At 33.2% G+C, this 22,160-nt stretch overlaps 1 protein-coding gene across 10 annotated transcripts in view; it reads right to left on the bottom strand.

The window, feature by feature from the left end:
- The window catches only part of MIPOL1 (mirror-image polydactyly 1), a 310,690-nt gene that overhangs the window by 174,659 nt on the left and 113,871 nt on the right, over positions 1-22,160 (bottom strand). For 9 of the 10 annotated variants that reach the window (XM_037164780.2, XM_053672526.1, XM_037164775.2 and 6 more), the window contains one exon: positions 2,436-2,543. The exons of the other annotated variant lie outside the window; for it this stretch is intronic. In XM_037164780.2, the coding sequence (XP_037020675.2) occupies positions 2,436-2,543 (108 nt within the window). The remainder of the gene's footprint in view (positions 1-2,435; positions 2,544-22,160) is intronic. 10 annotated transcript variants of the gene reach the window in all.

Genomic DNA, 22,160 nt, shown 5'->3' with positions numbered 1-22,160 from the left:
AATTTACTTTAAAAACATTAAATATCCAAAACTGTATTATTGAAGAAACCAATTTCTTAATTGAATACATTTTATTTTAAGGGAATAAATAAGCTGGTTTTCCCCCCCACATAATTCTTGATCTCTCATCCTGTATGTGCCACCAATTTTACTTATTTGGTAAACAGTGTCCTGCTAGCAATATAGCTAGCATAATAATATTATTCTACCCTTCTTCAAAAATAATGTATAAATGATCAACAAAAATCCAATTTCATGCTCTACCACAAAAAAAATTATAATGGATTTCTGGTTATTAGAATAAACACATTGTTAGTCAAATACCATAAGATTATTAAAAAGTATCTCCTATGACAATTGTGTAATTGCCATAATTATAAATTGGAAAGTTCTACGTAATGTATGACCATAACTTAGACATATGTCTAGAATTGTTTCCTTTAGGAATTTCAGTATAATAAAATGAAATAAAACATAAATTTTTAGCTCTCACTCCATTCAAGTTTACTTTTATGAGATTAATAATAACACAACTTATCATAAAATAGTAGAAATATATTTGGCAGTCTGAAAGCTCCTAGAGAAAGTGACTCTTCTTAAAAAGTCTTCCTAAAGCTCATTTACTAAATATTACTAAATATTAACTAAATAAATACTACTGAAATATTAAACCAGGTAGCACACAAAAGAAATGATACTTGTAAGTAGATTGTAAAAGATAAGTGTTACTGCTCAAGAAGAAGATGAACAATTAAATTCATCAAATAGGGTGGTAATAAAGTTATTATTCTTAACTTATATGGAGACTTGAAGATACAAAATGCAATAATAAAGCTAATAAAGCACTAAGGAACAAAATATGGAAAAATCTTTTAAGTGACTTAGGATGAAGTTGGTGTGTTGTAAATGACCCAATTTTCATAATAAATTTAAGGTTTCACATGCAGAAATATGGCCTAAAATAACTTAAAAATTTGTTAATACAAAAGAGACAATTTTAAAAGAGTTAAAATGAGCACGGAGCTTTCAAAATATTAAACTGATGCATTTAAAAAAATTAATTCTTCCTCCCATCTCTATTTTACAAAAAAAAATGTAAGTTGGCAAACTAAAGTTTTCATTTTAGGGTCTGTTTTACATGAAAATAGCTATATCACATGGAACTATGAAGTCTGTCCCCTAAAGCTGATAATATGTTAACACACATCGGACATTGCTTTGAAACAATGTCACTGTCAGGTATATGTTTAAAATTATTACATTGAATTGTACTCAAACAAGAATAAATTACTTGGGGTAATTAACTAATAATCACAGCAATCTACAAGTCTCTTCTTTCCCATTTATTGTTCTGGTCTATATAAATCCAAGAGAAAGTACATTAAATAATTATAGCAAAGCCCATTGCTAACTGAAGCTAAATATATTTTGTTAAAAAAACCTTATTTCAACCAAATTTCATACTTTTTTGGACAGATTAAAAATACTTTCCACATCAGAATGCCAACATTTTCTCAATTTTGGTACATGATTCAGGCTTAGTGAGTTGCACTGCTAATGCTGTAATATTCTTCTGTAACCTGAAGCAAAAAGTGAATTCAAGACAAAAAAGCACTATACAAGCCTCCAGACAGCACATCTTTTTGTGCTAACTGCACAATATCAAAAATTATAGATTTCTTTTTGTTTCCCATGAATATGTTTTTGTTTTTATTTTTAACCATTCATGAGAATATCAGCACCTTGAGGGCAGGGACCACTACTACGTCACAGGCACTATGCTAGGATCTGGGGCAAAGACATAAAGGAGAGTAGAAAGTCATAAGCATCTTAAGAAAATATGTATAATAAATAGAATCGAAATAATGTCCTTTTTCATGATTATCAAATCTATATTATAATGAAGCAGAACTTATCATGAAAGGTATATTTCAGTTGTTTCAAATTCTAGTAGAATACAGTTTTCTTTTTGTAATAAGTAATATTTTTAAGTACTATTTCAATTCCCAAATACATTCACACACCCTTCAAGGAGTGTGAGTTCAGTGGGTTTCTAATATTAAAAGTCATTAAAAAATAGACTAATAAGTACTGATGGGAAGAAAAGATTCATGATTTAATTTCTCTTTTAGTGTGGTCACTTCTTATTAATTACAAAAAGTAACAATATATTATGAAAATCAGAATGAACATGTACCAAAAGTTAATAGACCAGCACTCAAAATTCAGGAAATTTGTTGTATTTCGTGTACACATACACGAGATAAAATAATACCATAGCAGAAGGGTGCTGTATCTGTGTTTAAAGAAGGGGTTGTTGGCAAACACCACAGCTCACTTCTGCTGAAATGTACACAACTGATATATGCAGCACAGAAAGCTGGCACCAAGGGCTTACAACCTTAATTTGCCTGCAAGAAGGAACAGAGATTTACCTTCAGAGCACGTTCTTGATTGTTTTCAGCAGTCAGATGTCTCATGTTGTTTGCTGAAGTCTGGTTCTGCTCTTTCAAATGATGAAGCTCCTGCTCCAGCCGTTTGCACTGCCACAGGGGAAGAATCCCATTAAGTAAAGGAGTTGTAGCATTTTTTTTCGCCAAGCCACATGAATTAATGTAAATAATACCATTGTATTCTCTAAAAGACAAGGTATCTTTTGCAGCAAGAATAGTAAGTTAAAAGTAATGTTAGATATAAGTAGAATTAATGTTTATAGTACTCTGGTTATTCAACTATAATATTCAGTTTTGTTTTTTACAAGTCTAAATATAAATGAGAAAATTATCATTTTTCATAAAATTAAGATCAAATTACATTTATTTTTTTTCATTAAACAAATGCTTGTCATTTTGTATCTACTGGCTGAATATAAGACTACTTCTAAAGTCATACTGGATTCTAAAGAAACAATATATTTGTTTTGAATTTTTATTAACTTCTAAAGATTAAAAGTATCATAAATATTAAGAGATTTTTCAGAATTTATAGAAGTATCTAAAAACAATTGTGCAGGGGAAAAAGTGACAGCCACAGTATGCTTTAAGACTTGGAAATAACTAAGAAAACAAGTGTTTTAAACATCTATTTAACTACATCTTATTTTGAAGTAAATCAAGTGATAACAAACATGTGAAATGATGTTCTGATACACTGGAAATAAATAAGAATATGAGTGATGAAATTATAAATAAAAGCATAAATGGGCTAATAGAAGTGTCTATGTTCAAAACAACATTGAAATATCATGTCATCTGTATACAAGATCTTAATGTGATTGTATCAAACATTTTACACAAAATTGTACAGGATATAAACTGATAAGCTGGAAATCAGGCCCATATGAACACACATGAAGAAACTGGCTAAAGAAACAAGTGCTAAATTCCATTTTTCAGGAAAAAGTTAAAGATCACCCTTTATCTCTTTTTAAATTAGAATATTTAATGAACAACCAGTAAGTAATTATACATATTGCTTTGAGGTCTAGGCAAAACTACTTCTCAATTATTCTGGCTAGGTGTCATAATGAACTAAAAATCATTATTATGCTATAATCAAGACGCTGTCATAATCCAAACTGGCATTTCTTACTCCTCTAACATTGACTCCTTCTGCCTCTAATCTCTGTAATATTCTGCAGTCTGTATCACCATTTCCTAACTTTGAGTAACATACAAATCCCTTTCATCAAAAGGATATCAGGCTCTTGATAGAGACTTAATTATATGATGATGTTTATGTACAAATACAATGGGATATAAAAGCATCAGCAAGTTAATACAATTATGAAACCAAAACACATTTATAAAAAGTAAAATAATAATCACAAAATCAAAACTTTTAAAACTGGTATTAACAAAGCAGTTTTTGCTGAAACTAAGTTCTGCGACTATAATATAAAGTGGCAGGTGCCTTCTACAGCCACGTCTATTCTCCTTGTATTAAGTGACGCCTTAATTCACAGGTCACATTTTTTAAAAATTACATGAGTGAATCTTTGTGAATTGACATCATTTGGCTTTTATTTGGAGGGGACACATGATTTACAAATTAAACTGTCCTTTTTTTTAGCTTTTAACAAAACATTTGGTTGAAATGCAAAGAACAAGTGTGTTTAGTGAAGACACATCATGAGGCATGAAAATGAGTAAGACCCAGAAGTAAGCACCACAATTTAACAGAAATATTCTCTACCAGAATATCCTGTACATTTTCAATTTTAGTACAAAATAATTACACGCTAAGCATTAAAATGAAATGACTACACATGAACTACGAAGTTACAAAGGTGAGGTAGATAATGTTGGCTATGGGAGTAAAAGAATGTGTAAGGGACCAGATGACATCTGAGTTGGGCTTTACCTGAGCACATGATTTTACAGCTGAAAGAGAAAGGATACAGGAGGAGGAATGGAGGTAGAAGCACACTGGGAAATATCTGGGGAAAGTGAGAGAGCATGGTCACAAGTTGTCTGATCACCTAATTCCGTATTCCTAAGTAAATTAGAAATGACCCAGGAATAGAGACTTCTTTCCTATCTACAAGATATGCAAAAAGAATTCGCTTGCTCGATCTTGAGAAATGTTTATTTTAATTTCTTCATGAGATTTAAACTTAACACTGACCTAGAAATCAGATTGTGGTGAACTAACAATAACTCTGAACTGAATAAAAACATACATAATGCTCTTGTCAAATATACTTTTGGATTTAACTATACTTAAGATTTCTTTAGATTTATTTAAACTTATATTATTTCATCATTTGATGTTCTTTCATTCCTTCTGAACAAATGGGTGGAGAGTGCTCCCGGGCCAATTTTTAAAAATACTGCAAAAAAGAAATAAGTAAAGCTTAAAAGCAATAAGAGTATTTTTGCACTGAGGGCATTTATTTCCCTAGTCATGCAGTATAAGGGGGAAAGAAGACAAGGCCCAGCGACCAAATTGGCAAGTGTTCCAAAAGGCTACACTTCGAGGTGTTTAATGATCACCCCTCTCTTAATGAAGGAAAAGACCAAGAAAGATGTTAGATAAGATGTATGTCCCTAAATAAAGTAACATATAATGGTTCCGGATAATACTCTTTTCAACTGACACATTAATATAACATCATTATCATCCCTGTTCATATATTGAGAAATATTAATGTTCTTAAGAGTTGTAATGCATGAATTTGACCTGAGTTTTCTTATATATTTTATACTTAAAAAGTTGTATTACGCAAATCAACTTAAGAAATACTATCTGTATATTATTATAGTGACCTTGAGAAATAGGATTCTCAACACAAGATGCAGAAGATACAGATGAAAGATTAAAAGCTTAAGTGAAATTCCTTTCATTTAGAATTTGAATTTGGAAGTATCAGGATGAAGATACAAAGAGTTTTATCTTCTAGAAATGTGTGTGTGGTGTGTGTCTGTATTTCCTACTTGAAACTAGGAAATTGCCCATTGAAAAAAGTTAAGAACTATAGCAAACCAGTGGCAATGAACAGCCCCCCTACCTACTGTGGGTTGCAAGTACCATTTCCGACTACAAATAAAGGACTCCATGGATGTGTGGCTGACTCCAGGCCTGGCCCAAGAATTGCACAATATGATCCAGAAACATCAGAAAGGACTCACTCAGGAGCCAACTTGAAAAGCTCCCCACTAGCTAATGATAAGACACTTTGAGCATCAATAAATATAGTAGTAACCGCAACGTATTGACATATACAATATAATGTGTTTAAATGACTAAATTTATAATGATAAAAAATTTAAGAAATAGTTGTGATTTTGGGGTGAATTGTAAATGTGAGTGAACTAAACATAGATGGCCAAAAATTCATCCACTCTTTCTTATATAAACTTCACTACTATGTAATCAAATAATAGCTAACTATAAAAATATTCAAGGTAATAAAGAAAGGGAGTGTTAGAATATCACAATTTTGAAATCAATATACTAAGAGATAGAGACTGAGGCCTTTTACTAACATAGCTCTTTAACAATGTAACATGTGTTTCCAGATGAAACAACACAAAATTACCTGTAACATAGTCTTGCTAATAAAACTAAATCTGATCAAGCTTCTAGATTAAACTGTCATACTCACAGGAGAAGAGAGAAAACAGGGACATATTAAATGACACTACAGAGATGCAACAAATAAACCGGGAAACTATAAGAAAACTGACCCATAGACAACAGTGTGGTGATCGCTGGGCGAAGGGTGGGGTAGAAGGGGCCTAAATGGCAATGGAAATAAATACAATAAAGATTAAGTACAAAAATTGTTTTTAATTAAAAAAAGGAAATTAACTCATTTCGTTAAAAAATATTTAGAAAAGAGATAGAAGGGGAATCTATAAAAGTGTTAATAGTTCAATCATTTGCAATGTATGATTCTTAGATACTGATGTAAAACAAAGATGAAAAAGTTCTCACAGTTAGGAAATTGTTTAAATGTGAAAACCAACTAAATGTTTCACAATGTTAAAAAATTATTGTCCCTATTTTGGGGGATATAATGGGACCATGGCTATATTTTAAACAATAGTCCCTACCTCTTAAAAATACACAATAAAAATTGGATATAGAAAGGATATTTTGTCAGGAATTTCCTACAAAATAATAGGAGTAAATGAGTGTGGCAATACAGATTTTAAAAAGTTGGAAAGTTGTTGCAGAATAAAAATATCATGGGTTTATGACTCTATGCTCTCTAAGCTCATAAAGAAAATATATACATTTGCCTCTATAAATAAACAAAACTGGTTCTACAATATGACTAACCTAAACATATAAAACACAAAAATCAATGACAACTTTTATAAAATAAACTTGGCCCATATTTACTACAAAATCTGTTCTCAACAGTGCTCTCCTTTTATTAGTCAATTTGGAAGAATTATATCAAGCAGACAATACATTATGATTGTTTTACTTCATGTTGACTTTCTGAAAGACAACATGCTTTAAGTTTTTAATAATAGGTTCTCTGCTATTATCTAAGTTTTTAACAGCTGCTGTTTCTCCTCCTCTACAATCTGCTTTCTGTCACAAATCATTTTGACTGTATTACAGTCAAACATCTTCCCACTTGGATGTCATACAACTCCTTCCTTTGCAGACAAAAAATAATACCGGACTGTTCCAGTCAAAACAGAAACAAACTTTGGTGTCAATGTGAATTATGCACTTTGAACTACAGATGTTTGGAAGTACTTAAGATTACATAAGTAAGTTTTCATTTCTCTTCATTTAGAAAAAGTTTTAAAAATTGCTTCATTTTAGATTTAAAAATAATAACTAGAGTACTCTTCTCACATTACAATAACTTAGAATAAAGAGTTTCCAAGTTCAAAAAGGTAACTTGTTTCTTCAAAGCCCTGGTAAAATATGAACAACTTGCTTTCAGTGAGTATTTATACAATACTCAAAGGCTTAAAAATACTGAAGATTAAAAAGAAAAACAGTAATTATGTGAATGAGTCTCTGAAACCACATAGGATCCTTGTCTGTATGAAACACAAATTATTCAGTAAATAGTCATTGAGCATCCATCCACCAGGCCATACACCAGCACTCACCGGGCAACATGCCAGGGAATAGCATGTTTCTACATACTTATACATACATCTTAATTATATATAAAACTTTCAAAAACACCACATAAGAGTAAATAACTAGGGATTTAATAACAAATGCAGTATTTTACCATCATCTTATTCAAGATTAATTTAAGGAAACATTTTAAACCATAAAGCAAAAGGATAAGTAAACATGACAATTATTTTAAAAGGTATCCACATGTATATAGGCATTTATTTAGTATATTATGCTATTAAAGTAGCATTTTTGTAATGATGTTTAAGGTTATTATGTTAGCCGTATTCATGAAAATCTATTCATTTGAAAAACTGTGATCTGAGTCTCTATTTCATAAAGGTTAACACACGTATCATTGATGATAGTCAATCAACTCTTAATTAATATGTGCCAGGCCTTGCTCTAAACACTTTACATGCATTAGGCCAGCCAATCTTCATGTGGACCCTATGAGTTAGAAATTATCCCATTTTATACAAGGAAGCAGATGCACTAAGAATGACTCCTTCAAGTCATGCAACTGATAAAAAATATGATTCAAATTCAGGCAGTATAATGTAGTTTTCAACAAAATATATAGTATACACACATACGTACAATAGCAAAAGGAATGGAAACAAAACTACAGAGAAAGTTAATAATAATGAACTTTAAAAAATCTGAACTTTGAGCAATTAGAGATTCAAAAATTTTTTAAGTAGTACATTAACCTGATATTAGGAAATAGTCAACGCAGATCAAAACAAAATACTGACTAGCTAGTATATAAACTTATTACCTTTTAACTCAGTTCATAAATACCCAACAGAGTCTATGCTAAATTAATGAAAAATATGTAGGCAATTATTTCTTTCCTTTTAATTGCACATACTAAGGCTCACATAGTATTTAACATCATAATACTCTTGCCCTGACTGGTGTGTATCAGTTGGTTGGAGTGTTGTACCGTAAACCCAAAGGTCATGGGTTAGATTCCCAGTCAGGGCAAAGCCTAGGTTGCAGGTTTGGTTCTCAGTCAGGGCACATGCAAGAGGCAAATGATTAATGTTTCTCAAATCAATAAGCATGTCCTCAGGTGAGGATAAAAAATTTTTATAAACAAAATCACGATGCTCTTTTTAGGAATATAGAACAAAAAATAGCTACTCTTTTATCACACTGGAAATGCTTTCTTCTAAATGAAGGCCTTATAAAAGCTACATGTGTAGGTATACATATACACATTCATATACCCAGAATGGTATATTAACATAAATCACATACAAAAAGACACTATTTGTATAAAATTGAAATCATCAGGTCTTCACATGAAAATGCAAAAAAAACAATTACTTCTCCTTTGTACAAACTGCAAACTCTAAGAAGGTACAGCCAAGTGTTTGTTCACTGCTAAGTAGTAGACAAGGTACCTAAAACATAAGTGATATTAAATATATATTTACTCCTTTACTGTATTCCCTGCTTATAAATGGCATTTACTCAATACTCCTTGCTAAACCCAAAAATCATCCTAAGCTTCCTCTTATCTTTATCCTGAAATCAAACCAAGTCCTATTCCTTCAAGGCACTTTATTCTTTTTTTTTTCTTATGAAAAAAGCTTTATTATTTTTTTTAAATTGATTATGCTGTTACAGTTGTTCTATTCCCCCCTTCATTCCCCTCCACCCTGCCCCCCCATCCCCACCATTACCCCCCTTTAGTTTATGTCCATGTGTCTCAAGTCCTTTAGGTTCTATATTTCCCATGCTATTCCTGCCCCCCCATCTATTTTCTATCTACTGTCTATGCTACTTATTTTCTGTACCTTCTCCCCCCATCTCCTCCTCCCACTCCCCTGTTGCTAACCCTCCTTGAGATCTTCATTTCTATATTTCCACTCCTGATCTAGCTGTTCTTTTAGTTTCCTTTTGTTTTAGGTGTGGTTGTTAATAACTGTGAGCTTGTTGTTCTTTCACTGTTCATGTTTCTTTAACTTCTTTTCCTTAGATAAGTCCCTTTAACATTTCATATAATAAGGGCTTGGTGATGATGAACTCCTTGAATTTGGTCTTATCTGAGAAGCACCTTATCTGTCCTTCCATTCTAAATGAAAGTTTTGCTGGATAGAGCAATCTTGGTTGTAGGTCTTTAGATTTCATGACTTGGAATATTTCTTTCCAGCCCCTTCTAAGGCACTTTATTCTTTATCTCCACTGTCATACTTTTCATTTGGCCTCCAAGTTTCTCATTAATGGGGAAGTGTCTTGCCCTCAGTCTCCAAACTGTTCTCTGTTGGAGTAGTCTCTGAAGCTGGCTGCAACTTGAAATTACCAGAGTAGTTTCAAAAAGAATCAAACTAAACTGCTATGCACAAAATTTAACTCCAAATGGAACGAAGACCTAAATTTAAGGCCTGAAACAAAATACAGAGGAAAAAACATTGACACTAAACTTGTGGACCTTCACCTTAGATAGGATTTTATGAATTTGACCTCAAAGGCAAGGAAAGTAAAAGTAAAACTAAATGAATGGGACTAAATCAAACTAAAAAGATTCTGCACAGCAAAAGAAACCATCAAAAATCAAAAAGGCAGCCGGTTTGATTGCCAGGCAGGGCACATGCCTGGGTCACAGCACCTTGATGTGTGAGAGAAACAATGAAAGAGGCAACTGATCCTGTTTCACATTGATGTTTCTCTCCCTCTTTTTGGCTCCCTTCCCCCATCTCCAAAAAGAAATAAATGAAATACTAAAAATAAAGAAAAATTTTAAAAAGGGCAACCAACCCAATAGGAGAAGATATTTGCAAGCAACACCTATGTTAAGATGTTAATATCTAGCCCTGGCTGGTGTAGCTCAGTGGATTGAGCGTGGGCCTGTGAACCAGATGATCATGGTTCGATTCCCAGTCAGGGCACATGCCTGGGTTGCAGCCCAGTCCCCAGCAGGGGACACATGAGAGGCAACCATACATTGATATTGATATTTCTCCCCCTCTCTCCTTCCTTTCCCCTCTAGTGATAAAAAAAAATTTTAAAAAAAGAGATGTTAATATCTAAAAGATATATGACGAATTCATACAAATCAACAAAAAAGCAAACAATCCAATTTAAAAAATGGCCAGAGGACCTGAACATTTTCCAAGAACACATACAAATGGCCAACAGATGTATGAAAAAAGCTCAACTTCACTAGCTCTTAGGGAAATGTAAATCAAAGTTACAATGAGATACCACCTCACACTTGTTAGAAAGGCTAATAATCAACAAGTAATAACAAGTGTTAGAGAGGTTGTGGAGGAAAAAAAAAAACCTCATACACTACTGGTGGGAAAGAAAACTGGTACGATGACTACGGAAAACAGTATGGAGGTCTTTTGAAAAATCAAGAATAGAGTTACCCTATGACCCAGCAACCCTCTTCTGGGTATTCACTCAAAAAACCCCAAACAACTTTTCACAAAGATATACACACTCTATGTTCAATGCAGTATTAGTCTCCGTGGCCAAGACACAGAAACAACTGAAATACCCATTGCCAACTGACTGGACAAAGATGATGTGGTACATTTATATACAATGAGTTACTGCTCAGTCATAGGAAAAGGTGAATACTGCCATTGGCAATAACATGACTGAATCTTGAGATGATACTAAGCAAAATGAGTCAGAAAATGTCAAGAACCATATGATTTCACTCATATGTGGAATATAAAATTGAAAGAAACAGAGGAACAAGAAAACAAATAAAAATTCATAGACACAGACAAGAGTTATGGTGGTGACCAGAGGGAAAGGAGGACGGGGGCTGGGGAGCAAAGGGTAAAGGATGCAAAAATGTGGTGACAGAGAGCTGACTTTGGGTGGTGAACACACAACGCAATATACAGATGATGTATCACAGAACTGTACACATGAAACCAATGCCACAATAAATTTAATAAAACTAAAAAGACTTACAATGTAATATACTAAATCCATTACATATTTTTTAAAAAGAATCTGTAAGTGTGCGTGCACATGGTTTGGGGTTGCATCTCAGGGCTCATGAATATTCCAGAGAGCACTGTCTAAAATACAACACTGATTGATTACACTAACTCCTACCCATCCTATCTTGATTTCCTTTATTGGCTCTTACACTGCTTTCAGAATTAAAAGCAAGTTTTGGAGAATGACAGTGGCATTTCATGAACCGGTCAGACTCACTAAATATTTTCTCATTCCTCCCCAATTGCACACTTTGCTCTACTTCAGACATGCTACATTATCCACAGTTCCCAAAATAAAAATATTTCTTACAACCTTTTTTGCCTTTGTGCAAGTTTTTACACACATCTGATTTATCTACACAGCATCAGACCCTTTCTCACCAGAAGCCCTTTGGAGACATACCGTGCCTTCCTTGCTTCTACGGGTGCACTGTCCTTCCCCTACATATTCTCACGACAACCATCTGCTTGGCATTCTCCCTCCCATCCGCCTCTGATTCCAGTGCCAAATGACCTGGTTCTTCGGAGCTATCTAATGAATGTTTATTAAAGAAATGATCTGAATGTTCTTTACAGAAATCTCTTTTTCTATATGCATTTCCTTCTAAAATTAAAGGCATAGGCCACTAAACAATATTTAGGCAATCATTAACTTACAAACATATGAGTATAGAATCGGGCAAAATTATATGAAAATAAGAAATTTCTAAAGTACAGACATATGCAAAGTGAGTGTCATGTTCCTAAGATAAAAAATGTAAACAATTGCTACTTAATGATATGTCCTTTAACTGACTCCCAAATAAGAAGCATAAGTCTAGCTATCTAAAGCTTGGGTTGGGATACAGCTGCAATGCACTAATACAGGTGGGACCATCATGAGGAAAGCAGTAAGACACCAAGATTCCACAGAGGAAAAACAAGGCCCCAACCAGAAGAAAGACTTGGAAGTAGAGATGAAAATTTATCATGATAAATGGGGAACTTATTTATAAAATACACCTCATAAGCCAAACCATTGTTTTATAGGGGTTTTATTTTACATGAAAATTATATAGAGTGAAATGCAGATTCTGATTGTACAGCTGATTGATTTCTGATGAATTTACATATTTAGGTGATCACCCTGTTCATGACATACAGAATATTTCTATCACACCAGAAAGGTCTTAGGACTCCCTCTTTCAGCCAATCCATACCCATATCCATCAGTTACCATTGTTCCACTTTGTAATACCATGGATTATTCACCTGTTCCTCAACTTTATAAAAAAACAAAGCCTTTAAGTATAATCTTTCGTCTGACTTCTTTCAATCAACATATGTATTAAAGATTCATCTATGCTTCTGTGTGCATGAGGAATTCATTCATGAAAAATCTTACATTGTAGGAATACAACATAATTCATTTGTTTTCCAGTTAATGAAGAGACACTTGAGTTGTTTTCAATACTTGGATATCATAAATAGCCTCCCACGGACAGTCCTCTAAAAGTCTTACAGCATATATGTTTTGGTTTTCCTTGGATAAATACCTAGACATGGAATTGCTAGGTCAGGGTGGATATTCTTCCACTGCATAATAAACTGCCAAACAGTGTTCAAAACTGGTTATATGGCTACTGAAAAAAAACAACAACAGTGTATGGCTACTAAACTGAACACTGCTGAAAACATTTCCATTATTGTAGAATGTTCTATTAAACGGCACTGCATCTGGGCCTTGTTCTGGCAGTAAAAGAAGGGTAGGATGATAAATGCAAGGGAGTAATCTAAATAGACTGTCAAGAAAATGGAGAGCCAAAAATAAAGGCTCTGCAATCCCTTGATTTCAGTAGTATTTGTTGTCCTGAGAAGAGGCCCCCTCCTACCGCACCCATAGAATCTCAGGATCTCAATCTTCCGGGGCAGCCTTCAGGTCTAACAAGAAAAACATGGCTCTCTAAACACCACGCTTTATATTTCATATCTGATGTATGTCCTGTTAGTTATATTAATAGTTATTAACTATATGGATTCAAAATCATACCTAATACATTACAGTTAAATTAGAAATATGTTTGTACAGAATTCAATAATACTTGGTTGGTAGTTTCCAGACATTTAAGATGGTTATCTAAAATCTTAAATAGACTTGAGATAACAAATTCCAGTAGATTACAATTTAAAGTTCCAATTTGTTAATCACACTTCTTCTTCAATTTCAATTAAAGTTCTAGAATTGGTTTGAATTTTTTATATGAATTATATCAGAAAAGTATTGCATCTCTGCTATTTAATATGACCAAAAAGTAATTAAGATATATAACTATATTTTAATTGAAGTAATGAAAGATAATTATAAAATTATCACATGAAAGAAGTCTGATATAACTTATTTATTTTGTATAATCTCTTCACTGCTGCAAGGCATTTACTTCTAAGATAATGAACTTACTTCTCTGGCTAATGCCACTACTAGGATGTGGTATTTTGATCCTTTCTGTACAGTTATAACCTTGTAATGCTGAACCCTGTAGTTAGCTAGTGGTCAACAAAACAAAATTCAGTAAATAATACCATTGTAATGAGTTAGTTCTTAAGTAAACTTCAATAGATTTTCTCAAAATCCATAAACAAACAATGGTATAACCTAGATGTTAAGTTGGCAGTTATTGCACAAAAGGATAGAGATGCTTCTTGTATTATTGTGAAAAACACACAGCAGAGTTCAGGAAATGCTATTAGTACTCACTGTATGCTAGCCACAGTTTAATAGTTTATTAAGATGTATTCCTGGAATCAAAGATGCCTCCTCTTGGTTTGCAAACTTTGTTTGCTATTATAAATGTTGTAATCTCAATAGAGCTGTCAATTACTTAAGTGCTCATTCTTAATTTTCTTGTATAATAAGTACAGCCCAAACAATGTTAAATCCTAAAAAAAGCCACTCCAACTTCTAAGATTACAACAGGAGAAAAACAAAAAATTTATGACAAATCAAAGTATCAACAAGTTAAATGTTATATAAAAGGCATCCTCTTTTGAAGATAAGACTCTAATTATCTTTGACTGTTATAAATATGATAACTAGTGTTCTTCATCGAAAACAAGTAAATACTTGTGGACTGATTTGTTGACTACAGCACCAAAAGTTTTGGAAACTTGATACAGCTCTCAGGACACTTCCTAGTTTTTCAATGAGGCAATCAATTACACTTTTTACTTTTTTTATAAAAATGTTCCTGAAATTGTTTTATTGATGTTTATATGTAGGGCCAGAAACACCATCTAAATCACTTAGCATCAATTCATTGAAGAGCAATCTCAGTGGAAAGCAGTTTATGTTATATTCAATTCCCCTAAAGTCAACTAAAACTCTTTCTTTTGATTTAGCTGCTTCTCTCTCACCTACCTTCCTTGTACTTTTGTTGCCTGTAGTCTTTGCAAGCACTTTTTCATTGCTAAGATACTTTCATATATTCTTAAGCTTAATACTCTTTATATATCAGCTCAATAAAAAAAACCATCTCACTTTCAGTGACACTTCTCTGTGAACCCTCTCAAGTAGTTCATACATAACTTCTTCTTCACATGACGTTTCTCCAGAGGTAGGAACAAGGACTTGCATTTTCCTGGTTCCCAGCTGTCATCTTCAGACCACTAATCCTTCACTAAACAACCCTTTCACTTTTCAACTCTGTCTTACACACTTAGAGTGTGTACGGTCCAGAGGCTACTACAGGTTTGAAGGTGACACCGCAATGAAGTTGGTACTAAAATGAGGGGCAATGAAAGATTTAGAAGAATGTTACAGAGCAATTTTAAGGCCATTGAACCCAATAATGACAACAAAAATGTATGCTTGAATACTGCATGTTTATATACATTTCCATTTCATTTTTTTAGTAATCATTTTTGTATGTTATAAAAGCTGTGGTTCAAAACACCTTGGAAAATATTTTTAAAGAACTGGTCTTTTATCCAGAGAGTCTGAGAAGCACTAATTTGGATAAATTGCTTCTTATATGTGCAATGGTGATCTAACAACCAAGATTTCTTTCTCACATTTTAAAAGAATGTTTCTACCTTGGCTGGTGTGGCTCAGTGAACTGAGCACCGCCTGTGAACCAGAGTTGCCAGTTGATTCCCAGTCAGGGCACAGGCCTCAGTTGAGGGCAAAGTCCCCAGTAGGGGGTGTGCGAGAGGCAACCACATACTGATGTTTCTCTCCCTCTCTTTCTCCCTCCCTTCCCCTCTCTCTAAAAAAAAAAAAAAAATTTAAATAACTTTTTTTTACCAACATTCTAGACAAAAGCAAGACTTTTCCACAACTTCTTGAATCATTTATTCTAATAAAATCTACTGGTATCTTGTTCTTAGTTCTCTTTAATCCTTAACTCTGAAACTCTACTCTTGGATCACAATATTCTATTCTTCTACCATCTTACTGAATCTACTCTTTACTGTTCTTACTGAAATAAACACTTCCTCTTGATATGGATTTGCCTTCCCTGAATGCAATGCTTATGCAAAAACAACCATTCACATACTTCATAGAACACCTGTACTATCATGATATTCCATACAGCACTGTTCTCATTAAAAAACTTACTTCATAGCAAACCAAGTGTGTCAATGGGCCCATGCTCATGGAATTCACTGATCTTCCCCACTATCTTGATGCAGCTGGTATGATAAGGCATTGAAATGGATCTCTCAAGACTTGGTTATGGTGCCAGTTAGGTGGCAATACTTTGTAAGGTTAGGTTAAGGTTCCACATGACAATGTATGTGCTCTAAATCAGAGTATAATATGTGGTACTTTTTATCCACATAGAATTCACAGGTCCAGGAATCAAGGGGTAGAAACATGATGGCTTCATTCACTATTACCCATAGTGATCCACTAAGAAAATTTTTGCTTTCCATTTCTACAAACAGGTCCTGCTGATCCAGTGATCCTAGTATCAAAGAGGGAAAAACTTCTACCTGAGACATAAAAATTCTATTGAACTAGAAGTTGAAACTGTAACCTGGCTGCTTAAGGCTCCTTATGCCTCTGAATCAATATATAAGAAGGAGGTTACTGAACTGGCTGAGGGAGCTGATCCTAACTACCACGGAAACTAGGCTGCTACCACACAACGGAGGATGAAGAAAGTGTATCTGGAATACCAAAGATACATGAAAATGAACTTGACAATAGCAGATCTGTAATAGACAACAGAGAAAGAAAAGGAGGGAGGGACAAAAAGAGAGAAGCAAGAAGAAAAGAGGAGGAGAGAGAAAATGCTATTTTCTTGAATAACAAAAATGTTACTCAAGTTAAAGAAAGTAACAAAAAAGGAAAATTCATTCTAACATAAATAAAAAGCACCTAAAATAACACATGTATAGACAAACATATGAGAATATATCTTCTCACAATTTCTTTAAAAGATCATTTATTTTTTGAGTAAAAATAAATATTAAAATGTGTATCAATATATCTAAAGAATGAATGAAAATAAAATTTCACTATTTTAACATTCTGACAATTTAAAATGTGTGGTATACTTCTTAATATTAAGAAGATTGTGAGAAATACCATAAATAGAAAAAATAAAATTGGGACTTCTGGCCAAGATGAAGGCATTGGTAGAAACACTTTGCTTCCTCACACAACCAAAAGAAGGATAACAACCAATTTAAAAACAATAAACAACCGGAACTGCCAGAAAAACAAACTGCATGGAACTCCGAAAACCAAAGGGCCAAAGAAACAGTCATTCAGACTGACAGGAAAAGTACAGACACGCAGCCAGTGGCAAGGTGGCAGACCATGCTGGCAAGGCAGGGGCTGGCTGATTGGGAAACTAAAGACTCAAAACCTCTGACAATAAAATTCTGTGAGAGTTGCAAAGGCAGGAGAGACTCCCAGTCTCACAGAAGAGTCCATTGGAGAGATCCATGGGATCCTAGAAGGTACAAAAACCCACCCGAGAATCAGCACCTGAAATGGCACAATCCACTTGTGAGAATCAAGGGAAATGACAGAAATTGGGGCAAAAGCCAGGCCAAGTAGCATTGCTTCCTCTCTGACCCCTCCCCCACAGTCAGCACCATAACACAGTAAAGATGGCTACCCTACCCTGGCAAATACCTAAGGCTCTGCCCCCTTACAACATAACAGGTGCATGGAGACAATGAAATATGGCCGGAATGGAAGAATAGGTCAAAGCTCCAGGAAAAGAGCTAAGCAACCAGGAGATTGAAAACCTCTCTGATACAGAGTTCAAAATACTGGTAATTAGGATGCTCACAGAATTGACTGAGCTCAGTCACAAAATGAAGGAAAAAATGAAGGCTCTACAGAGTAAAATAAAGGAAAACATAGATGGAACCAAAAGTGAAAGGAAGGAAACCGAGACTCAAGTCAACAATGTGGAACAAAAGGAAAAAATAAACATTCAATTGGAACAGAATGAAGAAACAAGAATTCAAAAATATGAAGAGAGGCTTAGAAAACTCTGAGATAACTTTAAGCACTCCAACATCTGATTTATAGCAGTGCCAGAAGGAGAATAGGAAGAACAAGAAATCAAAAATTTATTTCAAAAAATAATGAAGGAAAACTTCCCCAATCTGGCAAAGGAAATAGACTTTTAGGAAGTCCAGGAAGCTCAGAGAAACCGAAAAAGAAGTTGGACCTGAGGAAGCAAACACCAAGGTACATCATAATCACATTACCCAAGATTAAAGATATTAAAGATAAAGACAGAATCTTAAAAGCAGTGAGAGGAAAGGGGACAGTTACTTACAAAGGAGTGCCCATAAGACTGTCAGCTGATTTCTCAAAAGAAACCTTGTAGGCGAGAAAGGGCTGGAAAGAAGTATTCCAAGTCAAGAAAGGCAAGGACCTCCATCCAAGATTGCTCTATCCAGCAAAGCTTTCATTTAGAATGGAAGGACAGATAAAGTGCTTCTCAGATACAGTTAAAGGAAAATAAGTATAATTGGTAGGCATAAAATAGACAGGGGGAAGTTAAGAATAGTACAAGAAATAGAAGTCTAAGAACTTATAGGTACAATCCATGGAGATGAACTAAAAGTGGGGGGAATGCTGGAGGGTGGAAAGTACATGGTGGAGGGGGGAAAAGGGGAGAAAAATTTGGGACAACTGTAGTAACATAATCAATAAAATATACTTAAAAATATAATTGTTAAGATATCAATTTCCCTTCACTCAAATGATCTAGAGATCAATCCAATCATACCCCATAGGCTTTTTAAGGAAATCAAAAATCTGATTTTTATATTTATAGGAAAATACAAAGATCCTATAATAACTAAAACCTTAAAAAAGAACAAAATTGGATGACTGTCAATGCCTGACATCAAAATTCACAGCGATCAATGAAGTGCGGCATTGGCATATGGACAAAGATCACCACAACAAAATAGCATGTGTATAAACAGACACATACTTATATGGTGTCAAATAATGGCACCAAAGCCATTCAAAGGGAGAAAAAAACACATTTTCAACAAATAGTGCTGGAAATGAATATTAACCCTGTTAAGAAAATGAATACCAATCTTGATCTTACCCCATACACAATAGTTAATGCAAAGTAAATCACAGATTAAAAGTAAAAACTAAAACAATAAAACTTATAGAAAAATTTAGGATGGTATTTCTGCGATGTGGGGGTGAGATATGATTTTTTAGACAAAATACATTATAAATTGATTTACAAGACTGCATCAAAATTGAAAACTTTTGTACATCAACATATAGAATTAAGAAATAAATAAGAAAATGAGGAGAAAGTATTCTTAAATACATATACCTGACAATAGACTTTAGAAGAGATCTCTTAAAAATCAGTAATAAGAGGTTAAATTACCCAATTAAAGTACCTGAACAGATGTTCAAAAAAGAAAATATATGAATAAGTGCATAAAAATTCATCCAACATCTTTTAGTCACTTTAAGATGCAAATTAAAACCACAGTAATACAACACTACACACCTACTAAAACTGCTGCAATTAAAAATACTGATGCCACTAATTAGTGGTCAGTATATGAAGCAATCAGAACTCCCATAAATTTCTGATGAGAATGTAAAATGATACAGCAACTTCCAACAACAATTTGGTAATTTCTTTTAAAAATAAACACTTACCAACCTATGACCAAGCACTTCCACTCTTAAATATTTAATCAAGAGAATGAAAATGTATTTCAACAAAAAGACAGAATTCTTATAGTAGTCTTAATCATAATACACAAAAACTGGACCGCTCCAAATGTCCATCATCAAGAGAATAAATAATAAGTACAATATTATACAATGAAATACTATTTAACAAAAAGAATAAACTACTTATACAAATACAATGTGGATGAATATTACAAATATTTTGCTGTCACAGTATGATTTCACTTCTATGAAGTTCTAGAATAAACAGAATAAATCTGCACTTAAAAACATCAGAAAAGTTTTTTTGGTACAACAGGGATAACTGGCATGGAAGGGAAACAAATGAGGAGCTTTCTGGGTTATGAAAGTGTGCTGTATCTTTATCAAGATGTGGTCACATGGGAATAGGTATTTGTCAAAACTCATCAAATTACAGATTTAATATTTATGCATTTAATTTCTCTGTGTAAATGTTATCTGAGCCCTGGCTGGTTTGGTTCAGTTGGTTGGAGCGTCATCCCATAAACCAAAAGGTCGGGGGGTTCAATTCCTAGTCAGGGCACAAGCCTGGGTTGCAGGTTTCGTTCCCAGTTGGGGCATGTAGGAGAGGCAGCAAATTGGATCGATGTTTCTTTCCCAAATTGATGTTTCTTCCCTCTCTCCTTCCCTTCCCCTCTCTCTAAAAAAAATTAAGCATGTTCTCGGGTGAGGACTAAAAAAATTATCTGAAATAAAAAATGTGATCAGATAAAAAGTAAACATATTAACAGTGAAAAACTCAATGTGTCATAATGATCACTGAACCAAAAACATCCTCATGAAAATATATAATACACCATGACTTATAATTATATTTCTAAAAGATGTTTCCCACCCAAAGTTACAATGTAAACATATAAAAGGATAACATTAATGATGAGTTAATACATAATTTTAGAATTTTTTCAAGGGATTATAATACTGACACAGACTAATAGTAACAATAAAATCCACCTTCCCCTGAATCTTTTCAAGGTATCAACATTAATATTTAAATTAATTCTAGGAAGCAGTTTGGGAATCTGATCTTTTGTGATTCCAGAGCTTAGTATTATGATGGATGAGTCAAGTAGCAATTAAACAAACCTGTATGCAAATGTACAAGCACAGTCAGAGTCATTTTTAAAAGAAGAGCAAAGGCCTTGGTACACTATGTTGAGAATGCAAGTTTTATTTTAATGGTCCAGACACTTTGGACTAAAGATGAGCAATTTGCTGTGAATGATTAAGCCGTATCTTTACGTGTCTCCTGCAATATTTGAGTATGGCATATAATTTTATTAGCTACTTGGTTGTATTCACTTTTGTTTTTGAAAATAAAATTTAGCATAAATATAATCCAATATCATCTTAATTGAATAATTTCCTCATTAAATCAGAGATGTACTTAAAAAAACCCACAGTAATTTGAATTTTTGTGCCCAAATAACAGTTTATACAATCAACTATCAAGTATTTTTCTAAGGATGCTACTACAAAATTTCAGCTCCCTATAAAAAAGTCACATATGTAAAATAAAGATGCTTTCATAGTATAATTTTTCTAATTAGGCAATTTAAAAATATTTATTTATTCTAAAATGTTTATATTGTTTGATCCAGTTTTTCTGCTCTAGGACTTTTTCATAAGGAGATAAACATAGACGTCCATAAAAATTTGGTCATAAAATAGTCACACTATCAAAAAATTAGAAATAAAAATAAGTATCCTCTCGAATGACAGATGAGCTTAACAAATCTTAATATATCCACAATATAAAATTATAAGAATATCTGACAAAATGGAAAATCAAGTGAAAAATCAAGTTACCAAGTAGTAGACGTATATAATATGCACTGAAAAAAAGGCAAAGAATCTTTATATTATTAAGAAAATGAGTTGAGAAAAATGTTCCCTTTTTCTTGTTTATCTGTACTTTCCAAAATTATCTATAGTTTTAAAAAGTTGTAAAAATTTTAATAATAAACTGAAAAGTTATTAGAATAGATCAATATCAACAATATATTTTAGCAAGATGGACTGGTAAAAAAAAAAGGTACGCACAGGCAAATAACTGCATGAAAGGAAAGCAAATTAACAAATTGACAAGGGAAAAATATTAATAAAAATTTTACAGTCACTCTAATAAAGAATGTTAAAAATGCTTCCTACTTTTCCTGAAAAATGAAACTCTAAATGTTATGATTGATTTTCTTTTCAGGTACAAGCTTTTTTTAAACTTCTAATATCTTGAACCTATTTTGCGGTAGGCAATATGCAAATTATAAGGGATACAAAGTGAAGGCCCTATTAACAACAGAAAGGTTAAGAAACTAGGTTTTCTTTTCCTTGGCTAATATGGAAGTTTAACTTGGATGGTTATATCACTGGCCAAGATT

The sequence above is a fragment of the Artibeus jamaicensis genome, unplaced genomic scaffold, assembly GCF_021234435.1.
Source record: "Artibeus jamaicensis isolate MK-2021 breed Jamaican fruit bat unplaced genomic scaffold, CSHL_Jam_final contig_760, whole genome shotgun sequence".
In the NCBI taxonomy this organism is placed as follows: domain Eukaryota; kingdom Metazoa; phylum Chordata; class Mammalia; order Chiroptera; family Phyllostomidae; genus Artibeus; species Artibeus jamaicensis.
The sequence above is the reverse complement of the archived record's forward strand: the minus strand, read 5'-3'. Positions and strand labels throughout refer to the sequence as shown.